The sequence below is a fragment of the Lonchura striata genome, chromosome 1A (assembly GCF_050655825.1).
Source record: "Lonchura striata isolate lonStrDom1 chromosome 1A, ASM5065582v1, whole genome shotgun sequence".
NCBI lineage: Eukaryota > Metazoa > Chordata > Aves > Passeriformes > Estrildidae > Lonchura > Lonchura striata.
Genome location: NC_140741.1, coordinates 59181732 through 59205155, shown reverse-complemented (window position 1 = coordinate 59205155; position 23424 = coordinate 59181732). Strand labels below are relative to the sequence as shown.

The 23424-nt window shown below is 37.1% G+C and overlaps 1 protein-coding gene across 5 annotated transcripts in view; it reads left to right on the top strand.

Moving 5' to 3' along the window:
* The first annotated feature begins 2529 nt into the window (after positions 1-2529).
* Positions 2530-23424, top strand: part of ANKS1B (ankyrin repeat and sterile alpha motif domain containing 1B) — a 398399-nt gene continuing 377504 nt past the window's right edge. For 2 of the 5 annotated variants that reach the window (XM_077783569.2, XM_077783570.2), the window contains exon 1: positions 2530-2912. In XM_077783569.2, coding sequence (XP_077639695.1) covers positions 2779-2912 — 134 coding nt within the window. In that variant the 5' untranslated portion in view covers positions 2530-2778. The remainder of the gene's footprint in view (positions 2913-23424) is intronic. The other 3 variants (XM_031507463.3, XM_031507475.3, XM_031507479.3) reach the window with 2 other exon arrangements.

Genomic DNA, 23424 nt, shown 5'->3' with positions numbered 1-23424 from the left:
ACATTCAACTCAGTCTAGATACTTTGCTTTTCTTACTACAGCCCTCTGTCAGTTTCATCTCTGGAAACAGACCAGCCCATGTTCTCAATTCTTCGCTTCAGTAGCCCTTAGAATTTATCCACGTTTAACCCTTCCATTAAAGAGTGCTGCTTACACTCTTTTTTGCTTTTCAAATTGATGGAATTACTCTGTTCTGCCTTATTTGTTAATGAAACCAAATCTTCTATTTGGCCTTCACAGGTGTTTTTGGGCACTGGGCTGTGGGTTTATTTCTACATTCATAAAATCCTTCTGAATTTGCTGGCTACTGCATGCATCTGCTCCATTGATATTTCTATGCTGATTTTCCTTACTGTTCTTCAACAGCTTTCTGGACGATCATTTCAATTAGAGCACAGTCTTGAGATTTTATTTTCCCTAGAAGAATTATGTAACATTTATACTGAGTCATATTTACCATCTGCTGATCCAACCACATAAACAATACAAATTCTTGAAAACCTGAGATTTTCCTTAGCATCTGCTTCTAATCTAATTTTTCACAAATGTGCAGGTTTATGCACACACTCCTGCCTTAAGATTAGCCCTTCATTGAATACTGGCACCTCTTCCGAGGCTCTAAGTAAACTTGAAGGAATCTCTTCATGCAGAGCATGCTGAAGATACATGTGAGGTGTTTATCAGGCAATGCACGTGACTGAGTACAAAATCAAAAGCAAGGCAGGAATACAGGGAAATTATGGCAACCTTAACATGAATTCAGAATGCAGGGGTGCTCTCGGTTTATGGCTGACTTCTTTGGTACTAGTTAATGCTCAAGTGGCTGGCAACAAGATACAACTTTTTAGTCTGGCTTTAAATTACAGTTTTCCACGGTGACTGCTATGGCTAAGGACTTAAACTATAAATCCAAATTCATGTGATTATACATTTACATATTCAAACCACATTGAAGCCCTTGTGATCACAAAATCAGGCCTTAAAATTGCTATTTATATCAGACTCTTTCAGTAAGAAAAGCTGTAGTTAGAGTCCTTAATAATTTTATGCATGTGTTCAGTTCTGTGTCCTGCTGACAATATTGGAGAAGACATAATTTTACATCCTGAAAATGACAAAGTATGTAAATTACATTTCCTAGCTAAAATATACTGTTTTGTATGAATGACTTTGTGGATTACTTTATTGAAATGATAGGTCTCCATAAGGATTGTTTTTTTCTTCTGTATGAGAAAATCAGACCCCACAATGAAATTTCTATCAATTTTTAAGATACTAAAATTTCTTAATTAGCTAATAGAAACACAAAAACATTTGTAGAACTGTGACTGACAGGCACTAAAACAAATCGTTTGTGAAATCAACAAGGATCTTTCCACTGCCTTAAATGTACCATAGGTTTGGTGTAATAAACACTCTCCAAAAACCTAACATCAGAATCCTGCCTCACACAATGTTATTTTGCCATTGGTCCCATTGCTTCTTGTGAATACAAGAGGAGAATGGGAACACATGGGAGAGTGCCACTAATCCCAGTGGGGGGTGAGGGATTATAATTTATTTGCCTATGGTCCTACCTACCCCAATTACTAAATTTATTTGCCTATGGTCCTACCTACCCCAATTACTAAACTAAAACAGGAACACGGGGCTATAATCTAGTTCTCGCATATGCACAGTATGCTGCATTTGTCAAGGATGTACCTAGGAGTTGACCAGCACTGAGTATTTTCAGTTTGGCTTAACAGAACCCCAAATCCAAGAGGAATGATTAATTTCGGTGCCCGGAAAAGTCACACAATTTGAATGGTCTCTGTAACAGAACGGGGAGCTCCAGAAGGGCTACTGGATTGGATACCAAATATGTTCAGTTATACCGATACTCCGTTGGAAATCCCGAGAAGCCGGGACCGTGCGGCAGGTGCCGGCTGCCCGGCTCGCTGCTGACGCCCGCGGGGCCGGGTTTTCCTGTCTGCCTGCCCCGCTTCGCGCGGCGGAGCCCCCGGCTCGCACACACGCGCTGTGCCACGGGCCCCTCGCCCCGCCCGCTCCCGCTGACAGTCGCCCCGCGGGCGGGAGCCGCCCTCTGCTCCCGCGGCTCCTCCGCGCCCCGGGCCGCCCGTGCTCGGCGCGGCCCCGGCCCCGGCCCGGCGCTGCCCTCAGGCCGCCGGGAGCGGCCGCGGGGGCGCGGGCGGGCGGCGCTGCCGGCACCGCAGTGGGGCGCGGGGCGGGCCGCGGGGCAGGCGGAGCGGCGCGGAGGGGGCGCCGTGCCCGGGCAGCCACTGGGAGCGCGCCAGCCGCGTCTCCTCAGCAACGGGCCTGGCACGGCAGGGCTGCGCCGCTTCCCTCCCTCCCTCCGCCCGCTCCTCCCCGCTTCCGTCCGTCCGTCCGTCCGTCCATCCATTCATCTGTGAGGGTCGTTATCCCCGCCGGCCCGGCCGGCCGCGGGGGTCGAGGCTGCCCGCTCCCCCCGCCCCAGCCCCTCGGCCGGGGCTGTGTGTGCATGGGGGGAGGTTCTTTATTGGCCTCGTCCTCCCTCTCTCCCTCCCTCCCCCCTTCTTCCACACTCCACCCAGAAATGATCCAGTGAAACTAGGAGGAGGTGATTCTCCTCCTCCCTCCTGCTGCTGCTCCTGCTGGTCTGGAAGGGACTGCAGGAATCTCTGCCGTGCTCTGCTCTCAGGCAGGGGCTGGGGAGGGGAGACCGTTCTCTGGAGGGAGGGGGCCGCAGTGACCCGGGGTGCAGCTCTCCCGTGCGGGGCTGCTTGGTGCCCGACCATGGGGAAGGACCAGGAACTGCTGGAAGCCGCTCGCACTGGGAATGTGGCTCTGGTGGAGAAACTCCTCTCTGGGAGGAAAGGAGGGATCCTGGGCAGTGGATCTGGAGCTATTCCCTTATCCAGCTTATTGAGGTAGGGACATCGTTCCCCATCAAATGCTGGGGATATTAACCTGTTCTTCCCTATCATCATTATCATCGCCCCTCTCATCTTCATTTCAATTCCTGCATCCTTCATAGTAACAATAAATCGTTCACTCTCTCGCCAAGTACAAGCATGCCAGGGTTTAAAGTCACAGGCAGTCATTTTATTAATATAGTGGTACTGAATTTCCTCCCTCAATGCGTCTGCAGGGTCCTTGTTCATTCTGTTACTAGCTGTGGTGCAGAACTTATGTTTTGACTGCTGGGTTAATACATACAATATATTAATTTTCCTTCCTTTGATATTTCCATCTTCAAATTGCTACTTTAATCACAGATGGAAGTGTTTATCACAGACAAGGCATTGCATTGTGGAATTCTGTGTTAAAAGACATAGCTTCACCCCATACCCTCACCCACTGCTTCTTCCCTTGCTTGCAGAAAAAATTAGCCATGCCATTGTAATAAGCCTACAAAACAAAGAAAAGAAATCTTTTTTTTGTGGGAGATCTTTGAGGCAGAGGAGGTGTAAAACTTAGGGAGCAGATTAGGTAAGAGCAGCATTACTTTCAAGGTACCTGGATTTAGTGGAATGAAACTGGGTTACTGGCCATGTTGGGTGACAGGGCTTAACTTCAGTCGTTAGTTGTATCTCCTGCGATCTACAGCATAGCTTTGATCGTAAGTTTCATCATGCTCTTAAGTCATAGCATTGTCAGAGTCATTTATGGCATTTGACTGTACCCAGAGCAGAGAAGGTCTGCAGCACACAGTCTAGTGCTAGAGTTCAACACTAAACTAGGCATAGCAAAAGAAGACAAAATTAACTTAAACACTGTTGACCTAGAACTTGAATAAATTGGGGGTTGGTTTGATTTTTTTATTCCTTAAAGAAAGAAAAGGCCTAGCACCATGGAAGTTGATTAAATTAAAATGTGATTCTGTTGCCAGTGCCTTCTTATCAAGGTATTTATATTATTTCCATGTTCCCTATCAGGGAAATTTTAATGGTAACTCTCCAATTTATACTCCAAATCATACTGTTTAAACTCTATTTTAAAGTCTTGCTATTTTAAAACTAGGTTTAGTGCTGTAAACAACAACAGTTCAGGTATTCATAGTTTACCAAAGTTCTGTGGTGCCCCAGTTCAATTTGCTATTGCACCACTGTTGAATTATTAGCCCATTGACCAAAACCCAAACACACCATGTCATTGCTTGTTTGTACTGTACTCGAATAGGCTGCTTAGGAAGAAATGTGCCAGCTAGTCAGTTAAATTTGAAATATGATACCTACGTTTCTAAGTACAGAAGTAAGTTCACTTCAGTACAATGACTGGCCATTTATAATCTAGTTCTAACACATGGTTTGTGCAATGGCTTTCTCCAGGGCTAGTGTCTGTGCTGTATTCTTGCACTGTTTATTTCATGTTGTATATTGTGAGTTCTGTATATCCAGAGGGAGTGTATTTCCTTGTGTTTGCCGTCCTTTATTAAACAGCACTGTGGTATGTTGTGTACACAGAACATGTGAACCGTGTGTTTTTGTATATGCAGATGGGTCATCACAGTTCTTGTTTGTTACTCAGGATAGAAGAATTTTAGGTTGTAAAGTCAACTGGCTTTTTTCTTTTTCCTGGAAGTGCACTTAGCTTGAAGAGAAGTAAAGCAGAGTAAAACAGACTGTTTAATTTATGGCATTTCTTACTAATGTTAACAAGAATGTCTATGTCTTTCTGTAAACACAGCTTCAAAAATTAAGAATGAACTTTCAGCTGTATGCTGCATCCAGCTGTATGATGAAATATTTCTAATTTAGAAAGAATTCAGTGAGCATCATTAATGATGCTTAAATGTTTCACAATCTAACACAGTATAGAACATAGGACTTTTTAGAGGGTTCAGCAGGAAAGCTTGAAGCAGAAACTAGCATGCATTATAGTAAATGTTTTTCAAGAAAGAATTATATGTGATGGGTATTTTGTTTTGACATAGCTTTTTTTTTGTTTGTTTGTTTTTGGAAATGTTCCATGATCTAACTGTTGCCATTAATTATGGATTAAGTCCAGAATGACATGCAAGATTAAGGTTGGTTCTATCTTGGTACAGAAAACATGGAAACAATATGAGAGTCGTATGAACATCCTGATCCTGTTTGGGAAATCAACACACGGAAAATAATGAAGCTGTAGAAGAGCAATACTTGTACAGTATAAAAGTTTGACTTTGAAGCGGAACCAAAGATTTTTTTAAATAGAAAACCTGAAGAAGTTTACTAGTACAGCTATATTGGTATCTTTGCATACAGTTTATTAGAATAAAAACTTTGGAAAGTTTTAATAAAAGCAACAGAGAATAATATAGGGACATAATTTTCTTAATTTTATTTATTTTTTATGAGTCATTTTGACAGTAACTCCTGCTGTTTTGTTGATCATAATTATTGCTCAGTTTCTAAAATTGTGCCCAAGGACTGTACATGTTCCACTGTAGTGAGAAAGGTCTTTCTTTCTCCTTTTGGTAGTGCTGTTTCTACTGTTAGGTTGGAAAAGTACAACTCTTTCAGTATGCATATAGACCAATATTGTGCCTGATGCATTGGTCTAGGTAGCAGGACTACATTGTCCCTTTGGATTTCTTCAAAGTGCTGAAGACAACTCAATTTATGTGACTGAATGCTCTATGGATAGACTATGGACTAATTTCTATGGAAATTTGCTTCACAGTAATTATGTGCCCCGTGAATGAAATTTAATATGCATAGATTGAAAAATACACCTTGATTGTTACCTGAACCAATGAAAAAACTATCTGAGCTCTGATGTCCTATTTACATTTTTATAACAGCTTTTTTTTTCTTACTGATTAATGTATTTTTTGGTACTTGGGAGGAAAATAGGGCAAACTTTTGTATGGGTATTCTATAGTTGGACCTACTTGTTGATGCTAATTGCAGACTAAATTCTATAAATTTTAAAGGCCTGACTTCTAACTCCTAAGTCATTAAATTATAACAACAGTTCAAGAAAACAGCTCTGTTCTGCAAAGCTATTTAAGCACACATATAAATGTATGAATGAATTCCTGCGAGAATTTCAACACGTGCTTAGAGTATGTGCAAAGTACATGAAAATGATGTATGCTTAATTAAGACTTCATATGCATCCAGACATCTGTAATACTTACTACATAATACCTCATGGCCAGATTAGTTTGTCTAAAACAATGACAACAAATCAGTGATGTTTGACTGTGTGGACTCTATAACTCATTTCAACTTAGGAGGAGCTTTGGAAGGCTGCTGTGGGTCAGTTTGTGTCCCCTGCCTCAATATCCATAGTTTGCTCTTTATTATAAAGATTGTGGCTCAGTGTAGTGAAGGTGAATTCCTCAGGTGCAAAGATCAGCATTGCAACATACTAGAGCAAGTAACCTAAGTAAACACTTGATGTAATTTAGTTGCTTAAACTTGGGTACTTACTGGCACTTTAGGTGTGTTCTTGGAATGGAATGATGGACTTTGAAAAGAACCAGGAACTCTGGAGATACATATAAATTCCCAGTGTGATACACTAGGACATCTGAAGCTGTATTACATGTTTTGCCTATGGTCTCTAACCCAAAACATTAGTGCAGGGTTGGAGTCTCTTCTTTCACTATGTTGGGACACCTTATAAAACATTCAAAGTTTAGAAGACTTAAGTCTAAATTTATTTTTTCTGTTTCTTTGTGGATTCCACTGCCTGGAATGGTCATACATTAATATATTAAATATATTTTATATTAAAAAAAGTTTTTGAAGTTTAGAATTAGGAATTTTTTTTCCAGATTGCAAATAGAATTTTCACATATTTTTATGTGATTTCACTGGCTCTTATATTATTCCAGTGTAAGCACAAAAACCTGACAGTAAAATCCCACAGTCTCTCTAGCAGAATGTATAATTTCATTTCTGTATTCAAAATTTTTAAATGCATATTAAAGGATTTAACACATAGAAAGAGTAAAGTGTTTCTAATAAACCTGGTATTTTTAATTTACTTAATTTAATTATCTGTTTATACATAGCATGTTTTAATTGACCAACCAGTTTTTCATTGTTGGATAGAGACAGCCTATGTTTCTTTCAAAGAGTTTTTAGGAAAAATAACTTTGGAGGTTTTAATGTATCTCAGAGACCTTACTTCATTTTGCCACATGTAGCCATGCATATGCCCATTTGTTCTAAGTTACTAGCAGGAATGGATAGTTTTTGATTATATGTACATAGTACATGTTAAAAGAGCTTTGGATTTTTAACGGGACTGTGGGATTGAATATTAATTAATGTGAACTGGCACAGACTAGTAGGGAAGGTTGCATTGGCCCTTTTTTGCTCTTTGTTGGCTGCTGCCATTACACAGCATGAGAGGGTGGAGCAGCCTGCCTGGAGCTGGTCTTTTCCCCTTCCACACTTGGCACTGTGGCAGGGAATGGTTTCGTTCTTTGCTCAGCCTTACTTAGCGCGGCTACACCATGTGTAGGCCTGGCCCGAGTTATTTCTCCTCCAAAGTGTAAGAAACACGGCAAGCAGATTGTCAGTCTGGGAGTTGCAATCTGTTTCCTCATCTGTTTCTCAGAGCAGTGTCTTGCTTGCAGCAAAGCCACAGTTTAGCCTGATGGCCTCAGTGTGTGCTGAAAACCACACAGATCCTCTTCTGTCCCTGTGCAGAGCCCTCTGATTCATTCAGCTTCCTTTGCGAAAACACATCACACTTGGTAGGCCTTGTAGAGCGGGAAGTATTTAAAATGTTGAAATACTTTATGAAGCTTTAGTTAACAATTTTTAAGTTTTTTCATGTTATAATTTGAATAACAAATTGATCAACTTAACAAGAATAAGGGATCTATTTCTGTTTATCATTACAACTAGCATTGTTTAAAGCAAGGGAACCTTTCTTAGGTTCTTTTATAAAGAGATAGTATAATATGAGGCTTGCAGTACCAGAGTTCTGGGCTCACATAATTCCAAGGTATTTATTTCAGACAACCAGCACAGATAATAAAATGGAAAGTATTTATTACATAGTTCAATTCAGCATCCAGTTAGTCTGTATTTATTTCTAATTTTAGTTATACTACTTTTAATTAATGAGGGGGTTTGTACTGATGTCCTAAGCAGAGACCAACATTCCCAGATTTCCCAATTACCTTCTTTATCATGTTAGAGAAGTTAATCTAATTCTTCTGAGGCCATATTTAATCTTTCTTCTTTTTGCCTTTCACTATGGAATGCAAACTAATAATCAGGACAACAGTTAGTTTATGCTTTTTGGTATTAGTGATAGTTGATTGCTGCATTGACTCTGCTTTCCCTTGCAAATGTGTGAGCTTCTTTTAGGCTTCATTTTGTTATCCTCTACCCTTCTTGGACTTATTTTTATTTTTGCTTTTGTTAAATGCTTTCAATCCAAGTTCAGGCAACATTTTATCTATTGAATTCCTTAGATTTCTTCTCTAGTTTGAAATATTTACAATATGTAAAGGTAGCAATATAACAATATCCCAGGACATCTGATAGATGGTTAAGGGCAAGGCAATTCACAAAGTCTGTGTAGTAAATCTTCCCTAGGAGTTCCATATGATTCCAGATATAAGCTCTGTATTTAAACTCTATGGATAAACTTCTCACATCTCCTTACTGCAGAAATAGTCTTCTGAGTATTGTTCAAATATATGTTCTATTAATTTTTATAATGTTGGACCAAATGCAAAAAATGACCAGCAAGAACTGTAGATCTAGTGTAAAATTTACCAAGGTAATTTTTTCTGCTCATAGATAGGATCAAGATATGGACTGATGGAGTTTATGATGGAATCAGGCAGACCAGTAAGGGAAATTTGACAAACGTGTTAAAAGGAGAAGGTAAGGAACAACCTTCTGAAGACTGAAGTGTCTGTAACTTAAAACAATACCTTTAGAATTCTTGTAGAATTCTTCGCCACTAGATGGCTAGTGTCTAATTCCCCAGAGGACCCTGTAAAGTCATTGTGATCACTACCGTGTTCCCCTTCTATCTAATATTTATCATTTTAGAGGTTTGGTAATTCAGTAATTTGGTAATGCTGCTTTGTAAATTTTTGACATTGGCAGAACATCACTGTTTTTAAGTACTGATGTTATAGTAGACATTTAAAGGGGAAACAAATGAAAGGGAATGAAGAATGATGTAATCTGAAAGGTCTGCTATGGTTGGAAATGTTATGAAAAGCAAATACAGATGCTTTTAGGGCAGGTGTTTTTACACCTGCAGCAGGAATTCAGGAAAACTCTACAGGTTTGGAAACCTCTACTTCTATTTTATTTGCCTTAATTTTTGTTAGTATTCCTGGATGAGATGCTACGGAGTGCTTACAGCTCAAGGCCATTTTTTTTTTTTTCCTGAAAAAAGGCACTATTTAAAGAATCCTATAAACTGCTTTAATTTATGCTACTGGTATATAACCTGTAAGGGACAGTGTAATGTAGAGTGCAGTTACAGTGCCTTTTCTTCAGCAAGCTTAGTCTGCTCACCTGGGGAGGTGACAGATACAAGAGTTCCGCAGCTGGAATTCCCTTCTGCCATGGAATTTGTCTGCTGGCCACCTCCAGTTAGAATACACATCCTAATCCAATACTAATACTTTAAGGTAAATTATATTGACAGTTTTTAATGTTAAATGTGTAAAGCATAGTAAGTAGTGTTAATTTCTGCCTACTCATATGACATTTTCATTTACATGGACCCTTTTGGGAATTCGGGAATACATTTTTTTTAACCTTCTAGCCTTTACTGGAAGAACTTTTTTATTTTTTAATTACTTTTTCCTGGTGACAGTATTTTCAGTATGATTACTTTTCATTAAGAAGTGATACAACAACTATTCTGCACCTCACTTAACACCTATTAATTTGTAATAATGTACAGGTATCTACTGTAAGAAAGGGTCTGTGAGATTTAATTCAACAAGGTTTTATTTTTATTATAACCATTTTACACTGTTTCCTATGTATTGTGTATGCATTATCTAAAGCAAGAAAAAATGTTCAAAGTGACATCTTGAGTGCAATTTAGTTCCTCTTTAAAACAGTCAGTGGCAGCTATGTTTCTGTAGGTGTTGATGTCAGTGCTAGGTGTCTAGGTTCCTATTACAGGCAATGGAGATCTAGTCAGTTAGGGGGCATAGAGAGTGACTGAGCTCACCTCAAAAGTGGGTATTGAATGAATTTATTTCTAGATTAAACATGTCCCTAATTTAATTTTTTTTTTTTGTAGATAAACGTTGAAGAACAAGTAAACAATTGTAATTGAAAGTATATGTAGAATGTATTAAAAATAACCGCTTGTTTAGGTAGGTTGAAGCTCAATTTGGGTAGAATTTCTTCCTTCTGCTGGTTTGGATTAATTCAGAAGCAATAGACAGTAGGTACTGATTGATAATCAGTAGATTAGCTGGCCAAGAGGCAGAATTCTGGATGGTTGAAGTTAGAGAGACATGAAAACTGCTTAAAATGCATGATATCCTATCACATGAGGTTTATTGAAAATGCTCCAAGTATACAAGAAACAAATTAGAAAACATGAGCTGAAGTTGAAACTTAGGAAAATAGGAAAGGCAAAAGTAAATGTCTTGACATCAAAAGAAAATATGGACTCAGTGCTTGGTGGGGCAGAAGACCTAGTGACAAAGCTCATGGAAAAGGCAATAACTTGTTGCCTTTTCTGCTTTGGTTGGTTGGCTGTACAGTTTGACTTGCCAGCTGTAAAGACAGTCCCTCAAAAAGAGGAAGATCAGGGGATCATTTACATTTGGGGAACCTATATTACTCTGAGGCCACTATTAATTTTTGGAGGACTGTGTCAAACATGGGAAGTTTCTGATGACTGAAAAAGGAAAATGTCATGCCCGTGTTCAGGAAAAGCAAAAGGAAGGTTCTGGAGTCACCTGGCTCATTAGTCTATCCTAAGTCCCAGAGAAAATTCCAGATTATATATCCTCATGCATATAATTTCTGCTCTCATAAAGGATAACACAACTGATAACAGCCAGCATGGATTTGCTAAGCTTAAATCATTCCTGACCAACGTTAATTGCTTTCTACAAAGTGAAAACTGTGTCTGTGGACAGAAAAAAATGTGTTTTACCTCAGAGCAATCTCAATTGAAATGATGAGCTATGGACTGAATAAGAGGACAATAAGGTGGGTTGAAATTTGGCTGCACTGTGAGAGGGTGTGATAAATATACAAAATCCAGCTGCTAGTATCTCCTAGAGGGTTCCCTCAGGATTCAAGGGCCAGTATTGATTGCAATGTTTCATGTATAGCAGGTTTGTAGATGACACCAAACTGCAGAATAAAACATTCATATGAAGAATTGCTGTAAGGAGGGACCTGGACAGGCTGGAGAAATGGGCTTATTGGAACTTCATGAAATTCAGGCAAAAATATTGTGTAGTCCTTCAGCTGGGAGGGAATAGCTTGTTACATCACCACAGGTTCTTGTGCTGGAGTTGGACAGTTTTTTTGTGTTGTACTTATTTTTCTGACATGTTAGTCATTACAAAACCACAAATATCACACTTAGTCTTTGAGTTTACACATTAGTAACTCTCTCCTAGAAGAATGGTGTGATTGGTATGTGGATTTTCTCCTAATCCTTCATAGCCTGGACAAGTGCTGAAATAGGTTAAGTTATTAAATATTCATACTGCCATAGTACGAGAAGTGTCCAGGAAGTAGATTTATAGTGAAAGTAAGAAAAAAGAAGAGTTTTATAAATCAGAATTGGGACTATCTTTTAGACTAGGTATTTTCTGCATATTGCATCTTGCTCAAATTTTTCTTGCGTCAAGCACTGCATATGGCTTGAATTTTAAACCTTCATGATAAAACTTTCCAGTGTAGTTTTTACTGATATTCTGATAATCAACTCTTGAGTTTAATGTCTTCTGTGTTTACTTACGGACTTGTTAGGGTCATTTTTTTCTATTTTTAGATGTCATTCCATATGACTAGTGAATCTCTAGGTTAGTTTTTGCGAACTAACATCCCCAGCATATTCATATTAGCAGTTTGAACCCAGAATCTCAATTAAGTCATTGGTAAGAATTCTTAAAAGCATAATTTGCTTATTTTTAGTTTTCAGCTTTCTCAAGCAATTATTTATGCACTTTCATGTCCTTCTGTCATCTGGATAGTTAATTTGTCAAAATAGGCTCATAAGTGATTTGCAATCACCCTGCTTCCTGTTTTGTGCACATTTATTGCAGAGCAGTATCTTGCATAACCAAGTGGTAGATCTGCCAGGGATATTCTCACATAATGTGCACAAGTAATGCTTCAGAGAACCAAATAAATCATTTGTGGAAATAAAGCATATGATATGTAGTATACATACATGTTACAAATCTGTTTGCCTGTCACAAATCTATCCCTTGTATTCCTACTTTCATATAGACTATGTAAGTTTTGATTTCAGAGGCAAAGGAGTGTTGTCATAAGCAGAAAATGAAGCCTCTAAAGGCATGGAATAAGCATATGTTTCTGAGGAGGTGAGGAGATGAGGTTAGAAGACAGGTGGAGACCTGAATCAAGGTATTTGGAATGGTTTGGCAAGCAGGCTGTATGTTAAACTCTGAAAAGAAATGATTGGCGCAGGAAATGGGTAGAAGAATTGAGATTAGGAATAAGAACTGAGACTGACCATGGCAGTTAGCAGCACTGAGGACAGTGAGAGAAGTTTAGGAGATGAGCTGTGAGGAACAGGGCAGAATAAAGAAAAATTCATTCAGTAGAATTGAAAGAAAATGTATATGCACCGAAATACAGTTTTCATTCAAAGCCTGACATTTTCATATTTCCTTGCTATATTTGTGAAATGCATTTGCAAACTGTCTCCTTTTCTTTTAGTGATAAAATAAATTCCTATAATAGTGGTTAATAAAGGGCCACCAGTCATGACATTAGTTTAAGTGGAAGAAGTGGTTGTGATAAATCATCTAGTAAAGTTTTGCCAAGATGACACTACAGGGTGAAATTTCAGGAGGTTTAGTTTGCCTTTTTTATGAATGATAAAATTAAAGTTGCCAGTGAAGTTTTTATGTATCCCACTGAATGTAGGCATTACATGTTTATATTTTAATGACACAATCTGTAGTCTTTTCCTCACTTGCAGCCCAGGATAGACAGTGCTCATTAAATAAGCAGTTATTCAGCATTTTTAACTTACTACTCGGTGTTCAGCCCTGAGCCTCATTTTCTGCACAAAATTCAAACTCTTCTCTAGAAAAAGAATGATTAATTTTTGTCCTGGGCTTTTTTTTGGGGGGGTGGGGTGATGTTTGTTATGATATGATATCTGACTGCTTCACAGCATTAATGAGTTTACTGTCCCTGTACTTCAGTGACTGGGTAGGGTTTTAATATTTGCACTTAAAAATGCTGACTGAAGCACTCTTAGATTATGGCAAGAAGCATGTGTTGAATTGGTGTTTCCATCTGGTGACTTCAAAGAGCTCCTTTTTCACAGGATTAATATAGTTAGTATAAAGTTATAGGAGTGGCTCTTCATGGTCAGAATGAATGTCTGTCTAGTAAAGTACTCTTCTCCAGTTTTGACTGTGAGTCAAGAGCCTGTTCTTAGAAGAATATAGTGGCAAAGCAATCACGTAGTATGTAATAGTTTCCCCAGTGTACTCTCACAGCTTTTAGCAATTTACAGCAGCTTTCTACAGCAGATGTATTGTCTTTGTATTAAATAGCTCCAATGCATTTTTTCTTCCGTGCATTTGTTCAATTGGTCTTTGAAGCAATGGAAATTTTTAGCATTCATGACATCTCACAGCAAGGGTTTCACATCTTAATGAAGTATTGTGTGAAGAACATTCTCTGTAAATTAAGTAGCATTTTAGACGTTCAAATGTATAAAAATCTGTTCCGATATTCAGAGGTTTGTTTCTGGAGAACAGACATGGATAGAATTCAGTTCCATGGTGCAGCATTAAGCTGCTGTTCCTGTTCTTACCTTGTTTAATTGATTTAATAAATACCAATGCACCTTTTAATACCTTTGATTTTCAAAAAGAAAAGAGTTTTTATTCAATCATCCCCATTCTAGGGGATAGGCCTTCAACTGTTCCAAGATCATTCATTGCACAATAAAAGGAAATCATGTGATTAAGTCTATTATTAATACTTATGTGTTAGTAGGATGACTTAGCAGCAGAACTTTAATCCTTGCCTTTGCAATCTCAGCAGTTTTAATACACTCTTTCTGTATATAGTTATGTATATATTTCCACAGAAATTTAAAAAAAAAAAAAATTCTTTTGAGATTGTAAATATGTACTACCCATATGGTGGTGAACAGAACACAAAGAAATTTGAGATACCTCTAATAACTTACAAAAAACTACAACTCCTGATGTGTATCTTATATGTTTATGAGACACTATGTAGAATTTAAGATGCTGGAGGATGGTTGTTTCCTTTTTTTTTCCTTTCAGTGACTAGTGATACTCATTGAACAAGATTCCCATTATATTACCTGAAACAGGAAAAGTGAGGCAATAAAAAATCAAACTTTAATTGTTGAAAGTAAAATGTAAAGATGAAATGAAAGAGGGAAAGATGTTAATTTCTTCTCTTGTGGGAAACAGTTATTGAGGAAACAGCGAAATCATTCCCCAGTGATGGAACATTTCCTCTTATGCCCTAGAAAGATAGTTTGAGGCTTAAATGGGATGTGTGTCATTTTCTCACTTAAACTGTGGACCAGAACTAATGAGTTACTTCAGAAGAGAAGCTGTTCCTGAACTCTGGTACTTACTGTGTTGCTACTGCTTAACCAAAAAAAAAGAGAGGAGCTTCAGCACTGAGCATCCATGTCTCTGTCATTCAAGCAAGAAAGATTTACACAGGCATAAATGGCATTAACGGAGTAAAAGCAGCAGAAATCTTGTCATGCATCTCCAGTGCATGAATAGTTTTTGCTAAGATATGAACTGTTTCATGGTTTGCTCTCCTTTTGCTTTGAAGCTCAACTGGTTGTAACAGGACACAGACTGAGGAAATAAGTTCTGAGAAAAGCAAGTGAGGTTGTTTAGAAGTGTCTGCTTTTTAAAATGCCAAGGGAGCATTGTCCTTGTTAGACTGCCTATTTCAGCAGATAACCTTCAGGGAATAAATCAGCTAATTATGATGGTGGTAAGAGACAAGGAGATTTCTTTCCCTTCCCTCCGTAACTAAATACTGTTTTCATATGACTTTTTCTGATCACCATCATCCCTTCTTTTCCCACTATAATTGTGATGCCCAGTTTGAAAGCGGGGGGAGAATTTAGGATGTGAAGAATTCTGAGGTTGCTTATGTCAGCCTTGAAAAAGGGAACCTTGCTGCAGACATTCACCTCAAGGCCAGGGAGTCCATATTAAAAAAAAAAAAAAAAAAAAAAAAAAAAAAAAAAATCTAGCTTAATGACTTTGATAAATGCAGAAGGCACTGAAGGCACTAGGCTGAAAATGGCATGGAAAAATTGACCATAAAGCAGAATTCATTGGGTAGTTTGAAAGAACATACACAGTACTGATCAAAAATGTAAGATTGAGATACAGGACTGAATTACAAAGTAGGGCATGATAATTTCCTGGACAAAATGGTAGAGGTCCATTTTCAGAACCTTCCTCAAAGACTGATGAAAACTTTTGAAGTGGCAAATAAATTTATTTAGAGAGTGACAAAAAAAATACATGCAGGTGATTCAATGTTATCTGATCTTTGCCCAAGAGACCCATAGCACATGTAGATGAATTTGCCTAGCTACTTGGGAAAATGCCAAAACCAAACCCACTATCTCTGAAAAATGGCAGGAACTCAGGAAGGAAGGAACTCAGTCCTTTTGTGGTATTTCTGTTAAAATAAGTTCTTGGGTTAAAAAAAATACTCAAGTCAAGATTGAGAAAGCAGGCCTCAGGATAATTTTTTAAAGGATAGAGCCAGGATGTCTAGACTTCTTTCTTTGAAAGTTTACTACTTTGGCTAGTCTTCATAGTAGCCAATTACCCAAATCTCCTTTGAAAATATGACTTTGTTAAATTACACAAAATGTCACCATTTCTGAATATCACAATTCCTAAAGAGGAATTAAGAGCAATTATTGAAAAAGGTCACTTCATAATATGCATCTCTTTTGATAAATGTCATTTGACTTGTGAGCTGCTGTAGCACCAGCAACTGCAGCATGCATTATTGTAATAATATAATATATACAATAATAATATAATAATAAACAAACAAATAAATAAAATAATACAATAATGCATGCAGCATGCATTATTGTAGTCTTCCAGGATTCTTGGAAAAGTCCAGAATACAGCTGAGAATTTCCCCATAAAAATGAGCCTTTTGGTAAACCTGACAATTCATTATATTCCTGAAAAGTTGTGTCTTTGGGGATTTTCTTTCTCAGCTCCATAGAAAGCAATGTATGTACCAGATTCATTCCACAGTTTTGCACTACCAAACTTACTGGGCATCATATGCACCTCAGGTAAAACACATAGAACTCAGCAAAGGATGGTTTTATTTTCACTGTAACTATAAGGCAGATGCTACCTTTCAATGCAGTTGAATTGACACTCACATAGGGAGTTGTCAGGAACTATTTCAAATTTACCAGAGCAGCAAAGGAGGCTGTCCTGACTGTGATAGCACTGCTCAAGGCATACTTCTGCAAATTTAGTCACATGGCCTAACATTCAGATCATCACAGGCAAATGCAATACAATTTTGATGACAAAGCTCTTTCCCTTTTCAACTCCATTAGGGTACATTATTACACATCTAAGCATACAGAACTTGACAATAATAGAAATTATTTAAATAGCTGTTTTTAATTTAAACTGCTTTTGATTAATGTATGAAGAATTACTTTCTTTCTAGCGATGTTTGAAGTTTAATTTTCATGGGCATCATGCAAAGAAGTTTTAGCTAGATTTGAACATGATTAGAAACTGGTAACACCTGGAACTAAGATTAGAGACTTGTGACCCACCTTAAAAATTGTCAGAAAAGGAAAAAGTAGACTGACTTTAACTTCTCATTTGAAGTGCAATATGTCTCCTAATTTGGTATTGTGCTGCTGTGCTGAAGTTGGCTGTATGTAATACAGTACCTGATTTTTTCCATAATTTTCAAGAGGTTTTTGTTTTGAGCAGGTTTTGGGTTCAGTAAGCATATGTAGCAATTGCAGTATGCAAAGAGAAATTTGCCTTGTATCCCTTCAAATGGATTCTCAGGCTAAAGCTGGGATCATTTATCTTTACAGTAACAGCTGAAGACCTTCACACCTAAACATTAGTTCACATTCCAAATGAAGAAAATGCCTTTTGGCTAACAGCAGTGTATTCTGTAACTCTACACTGACTGCATTAATGATATTGTGTAACTGAGTGTTACTGTGCTAAATATTACACGTCTCCAATTCTGTTAGTGCTTTGATCATTTGATCAATTCAAACACTATCAAGTTGTGTTTATGTGTTTCACTGTTAATCAATAGTGAGCTAGCCTATCAATTTTTCAATAGGTCAGTATTTTCCACTACAGCTTAAAAACTTAAATGTAAATAATTGCTCACTTTATCTTCACACATCTTTTTTTTTTTTTTTTTCTGTGGTGGGATGTTACTTCAATGCTAATGAGACAGGGCTGGGTATCACCATCCTCCAGAAAATAATACAAGTGGGAGAAAACATATTGAAGACATTTTGCAAATAAATTTGAGTTATGTTTTACCTATATAGGAAACCTTGAAAAATCTTGAAATGAGCTCAGTCACAGTTAGGTAGTTATGTGTCCATTTTATAGATCTATGCTTCAGTGAAGAGAAACAAGTTCCTTTCCTTAGAGGCATGCATCAATAATATGATGATGTCAAAGGTGCATGTCCTCTTCCCTCCCAATCAATATCTTTTTTTTCAAGAAAGTAGAGGTGTTTGTATGTCTGCAGTTGTGCATGAATGTTTCACATAGCTCTGAATAGCAGCTGGTATTAAAATTAAAGTGGATAATTTTTTGAAATAATTTTTTCAAAAACCGTCTTCAATTAAAAAAAAACCCAGCTTTTCTTGTTGAACTATGGTAGTTTTTATACTTGTTTTGATCTAAGTTTCTGACCACAGAAATGGCATGGAGTGTAACAGAGCCCAAAACAGTAGTTAAGCTGATAAACCCTGTAATTCACTTCTGATGTGGAGACTCAGGTTCAAGTTTCTGGTCCTGTCCCAAGAGAGTTCTGTTATACCTGGTTTACCCAGCATGTACTTTTCCCCAGACCAAAGATTATACAGAGTTAAGTAAAAGTATGGAAAGAGATTAAGGAATTTAAAACCAAAACATAAAAGCAGTGTTGGACATGGCACTTGCTTGGGAAACAGAATGATGGTACCAGGGTTACTTTAAGTTTAATCTTCCCATCATAATGCAGCAGCCTTAGTTTCATATTCTGTTCTTTTCTGTTTAAAAAACTTAGAAGTCAACACAAAAAAACTCCACTTCAGAACGATTCTTTGTTTAAATTTCACATAGGAAAGTGGAATTACCTGAGACTCAAAATTTGGAAATCATATACTTTAGCGAATTCTAACGGCAATTTGTTGCAAAGTAAGGGAGTGTTCTGTTTGTACTATATTGAAACCTTTCTGAACCACACCTTTCAATTAAATTGTTTTTTTGTGACAACATTTTGAATGAGTTAGAAATGTGTTAAGAGTGCTGTGATGGTCGGTTCAGAAGTGTTATCACTGTTTGAAGTGGACCTGCAGTTTTCTCTGAGGCACAAACTTCAAAGTACCAGCCTTCTCAGAGTATTATGACTGTAATTTTATAGACTTAGCCGAACTGTGCAGTTATGCATGTATTGGTTGTAGGTTTGATTTGTTTAGGCACTGAACAAGATTTAAAACTGATCCTTTTTCAGATGAGTATCATCAATCCATTAATGTCTGTGGTGAAGTTTTATATTTGTGAAATAATTTGCATCTGCTGAAGTAATTACTATTCATATATGATTTCTAGCTGAACTGGAGAAAAATATGTTCATTAAAATATTACATTACTGAAATATATCAATTTGGAACACGGAAGTCTTTCTTTAATATCTCTATTTCTTTCTTCCCGTTTTCTCTGATTCCTCTTTCTTGGTTTCTCTGCCCACCTGTCCCATCTGCCTCTTTCCCCCTTCTCTTCCCTGTCACTCTATTTCCATTAATCTACCTTTCCATTCATCCCTTTCTCATCACATCTCTGCACTCCCTTCTGCCCTGCCACCTATCTCTCTTTTATCTCTCCACCAGTTTGAGCCATAAAGAGAATCACCTGAGGCAAAATAATACAGGAACACAAATCAGGAAGCATTGCCTATTAAGCTAAAAACAGTATGATGGAAGGATACAGTGACAAAGTAGTCTGGAAAGAGAGAAACTGATGTCTTAATGTAGGAAAAAAAGTTGGTGTTCTTCAGGATGACCCAATGGCAAGTATGATTAGACTGAAACAGAACAAGTCACCCATAATCCTATCCAACATTAAAAAGGAAAAGTGCAAAATAGAGAAGACATGTTTCATTTAGAATGTGGAAATCTGCTTGGGTTATATACTCTTTTCTATGAACTAGACTCAGCATAATTATAAGGATAGTAAAAATCCTAAACAATTGTTGGATGGTTTAACTGATTATATATAAGTTCATTAAGAAATAAAAATCCATGCACAAATACCTGATAAGAACATAAAATACTTCAGAAAAGAGAAATGAAGATGAGGATGTCTGATATGTTTTCAGAGATAATTTAGATGACAGTGAAAAAAGAAAAAGGTGTGACTATGGATTTCTGGCAGTAACGAGAGAAGTTTTAGATCACACACTTTTAATTTGCTTTGGTGATATTGCTAGATTGTGGTGGATGGGCCTTTTTTTATAAGGTATTGTAAACAAAAAGCTTCACACATAAGTGCTTCAGATTTGCACTGGGGCTCTTTTGGAATAAGATAACTAAAGTAATGAAAAAGCAGAAAGAATGAGGAAATATACAGTGACTTGCTGATTTACTGGTTTATAAAAAATCTGGAGATATTATTTTGTTAGTTAAAACATAAGCATGAATAAACATATTTATTTAGGAGAGATATAAAGAGAAAGTACAGAAGGGAAGTCCTTCTCAGTATGCAATTGTCTTGATAAAGAGATAGATCAGCTAATGAGTAAAAAAGCTGTCTTGCAGAGATCAAGGTCATATACTGACCTAAACTTCAAAAGTCTCTTTCTCCCCTTCCTAAAGATCTTATGTCTAGGCAAAGTGTAATAGAAAGTGGAGAGTGCAAATTTAGGATCTCTTAGATCCTGAAGTACTGGAAAGCATGGTAAGGTAACACACCCCAGTGTTATCTGTAAATGACATTATCTGTGCCAGGATCAACAGAGCCATCTATATATGGTTCCCTTTAGATTTATGTGCATGGAGCAATGATACCCAGTCTAGATCTACACAGAGCAAGCTTGGGTTTAGCAGGACCTCTTAGCTCAGATTCAGTATCATGCAAATGTGGTTACAATTCTTCCAGGCTTCAAGCTTGTTTTAGGAGCATTATAAATGCTAAGAAGTGCTATTAAGTCCAAACTGGCTTTTGCAGGCAGGTCTATGTCTGTGTACCCACATTTGTCTGCAGATAGTCTGCCCATGAACTGTGGCATGTTGGTGGCATATTGTGTGTACCACTGAATGTTGTATATTACCACATGGTGTTCTTCAGATAAAATTCACTCCACTTTAATTGTACAAGAGGGATGATGCTCTCTTAGTTGTTATTCAGTATTTTATTTTTTCATTGTCACTGTTAGCTTATGCCTTTGATGCACAGCTTGTAGGTGTTTCTATAAAGAGAATTCTTTTCCTCACTTATTTCACAGCAGAGTTTTGCAAGTATAATGCATTTATTTTCAAAAACAACCTTGTTTGATGGCAGGGTATTATTACTCCACTTTACAAATGGATATGTGAAGTCCTGAGACACTAGGGTCAACATTATTGAGTAATTTTAGATGCCTGATTCAAAACACCTAAAACCTGCTTTCTGATTTTGCAGAATATTTGTCATCACAAACCATTTAAAAGTGCAAAGCACAATTTCCTCTGACTAACAGGGCAAATGCATGTAGTGCTTGTGCAGTTAAAACATATTATATGAAGTGGGTACTCTGAAAGTTACATGCTTGATGATCATTCTTACAAAGTTAGATTTAAGAGACTTTCCTACTGTCAGAAAACCTCTGTGATACAAAAGGTCTGCATCTCTATGTCAATATTGCACTACCCTGCATACTCATTTATTCATTTTTCCCATGCAGTCCTCTAGTCCATTCAGAATATATTTCCCTCTCTGTTTAACTTCACATTTAGCAGGCTGTGTTGTACAGATTCATGAACTACCTTCAGAGTAGGTTACATAGACAGATTGAGGGACATTTAATGAGGAAAAAAGTGTATGTATAACTTATTTGTGCTATTTATTTACTTTTCAGTGTGATTTCTTAAAATATTTTTACATAATTATATATATATAATTTTATTTTATTTTATTTTGTAAAAAAACATGATAAACTAGAAATTCCCTCATGTTTGTGGTATCAAATGTTAATTTTCGCATCACAACTGACCAGCTGCATGATAACAACTCATGAGGCTAAGACCCTGAGTATTCATGGCCAAAGAAGATATCTTTTGGCCTCATTAAGTTTATAAGCCACTAACTACGTAACTTGATGCAGGACAATGAGGAAGGAAATACTTCAGAGTATGCTGCACAGAACTCTGTGTGCTTGACTAGAATGCTTGGTACAGGTAGCCAGTGCTTTTGGGCATTATTATTTTGTTGAAAGTGTTGCTGACATTACTGTTGCTGACAGTTATGGAATTCACTTTAAGAAAATGCATTCTGCAAGAGTGTCTAACAAATGTTTCTGGTCACTTGATGAAAGTTCAGCTCTTTTAGTCTGTTCAATTGTCTTCTTAGCTTTAGCCTTTATTCCAAATATACTGTGTTTCTTTGTGCCCTTTCATAGCTCTTCATTTTAGCCTTGGGAGGCTAATGCTGCCAGTCTTTTCCTCAGCTATTTAAATTATTTCAACAGCCCCTCTCCACATTTCATGTCTTGCCTGTATGAGTTGGGTCCTATTTTCTGTCTTCTCATTTAATTTTATTTTAATTTCCTGTGCATTTCCCTTAATATGCTAATTCAGATTTTGTTCCTTTGTCCCCTATTTTCTTCTTCCATTCTAGAGTTCCTTTCTTAGAAGTCTGACATGTGACATTTCAACTTAAACAAAGCAGTTTAATCATAAGCAAAGTAAAATGTGATTTTATATTGGGGAGTGGAGGTAATGCATAATAGGCAGTGTTGCTAGAGCACTTGCTAAATTCACCATCCATAAAGAAGAAAAGTTAATCAGAGAAAGAACATATCTGAGTCTACATTTTAGTGATGGGCAGTAGATTTTTTGCATGGTCAGTACAGAAGATGGTGATTTATTTAATTCTGCATGGTAGGAGATGAACAGAGTCTTAGAGTGCACTAATGTGTAAATAGTACACTCAGGGAACTTCTTGTTTATGAAAGAAAATATGATTATTAGAGTAGAATGAAGGGAATGCAGCAATCAAGCAGTATGGAAATAATTTTAGAAATATTAATATTTAAGTTTTTGGTTGAAAAAGGGAAAAAGGGCATTTATTTTTGGGTATGTATATATAAATATATCTAAAAGGAACCAATAAATCCTTCAGTAAGTGAAGCTAATTTTATTGGTTTGACTAGTTGCTCTGCAGAGTGAATGGTAGAATTTCTCTGTGCCATGAAAAGCACTGTTTTCCTCACATTCAGCATATGCATGATGCAGGTACTTTGTTTTGCACTAGAACTTCTGCATTGGTAACATGTTCCAAGTAGAGAAACAATTTCAGAATGTCAGTACATTCAACACTTTTATAAATCTATCTTGACCATGAAACACATTCTCAGAGTATTTGACTGATGAACAATAGGAGAAGACCTTGTAAAATTTCTCCACCCAAAAAATGGAAAGTTTAGAATTCATGCTACATAACTATTTAAAAAAATATTTAAATATGCTGGATGTTTTATTTTATGAAGAGTATTAGCTTTAAAAACTTTGCCATATCTGAGAATTCTTCTTTAAAGAAAATTGTGAAGAACCCTTAGTATGGTGTATAGTTTTCATAAAGGAAAAATATGATGATAAATACTGCTTTATCTAAGTCTAATATAATAGTTTACTATCGTTTAACTTTGAATTTGAAGCAAAAAAATCATTCATGATCTAGAACCTGAGCAGAAAACATTAATAATTAATGAATTATAATTTATGTAAAACTAGGTCCCATCTTAAAAGATAATTGTAAAATTG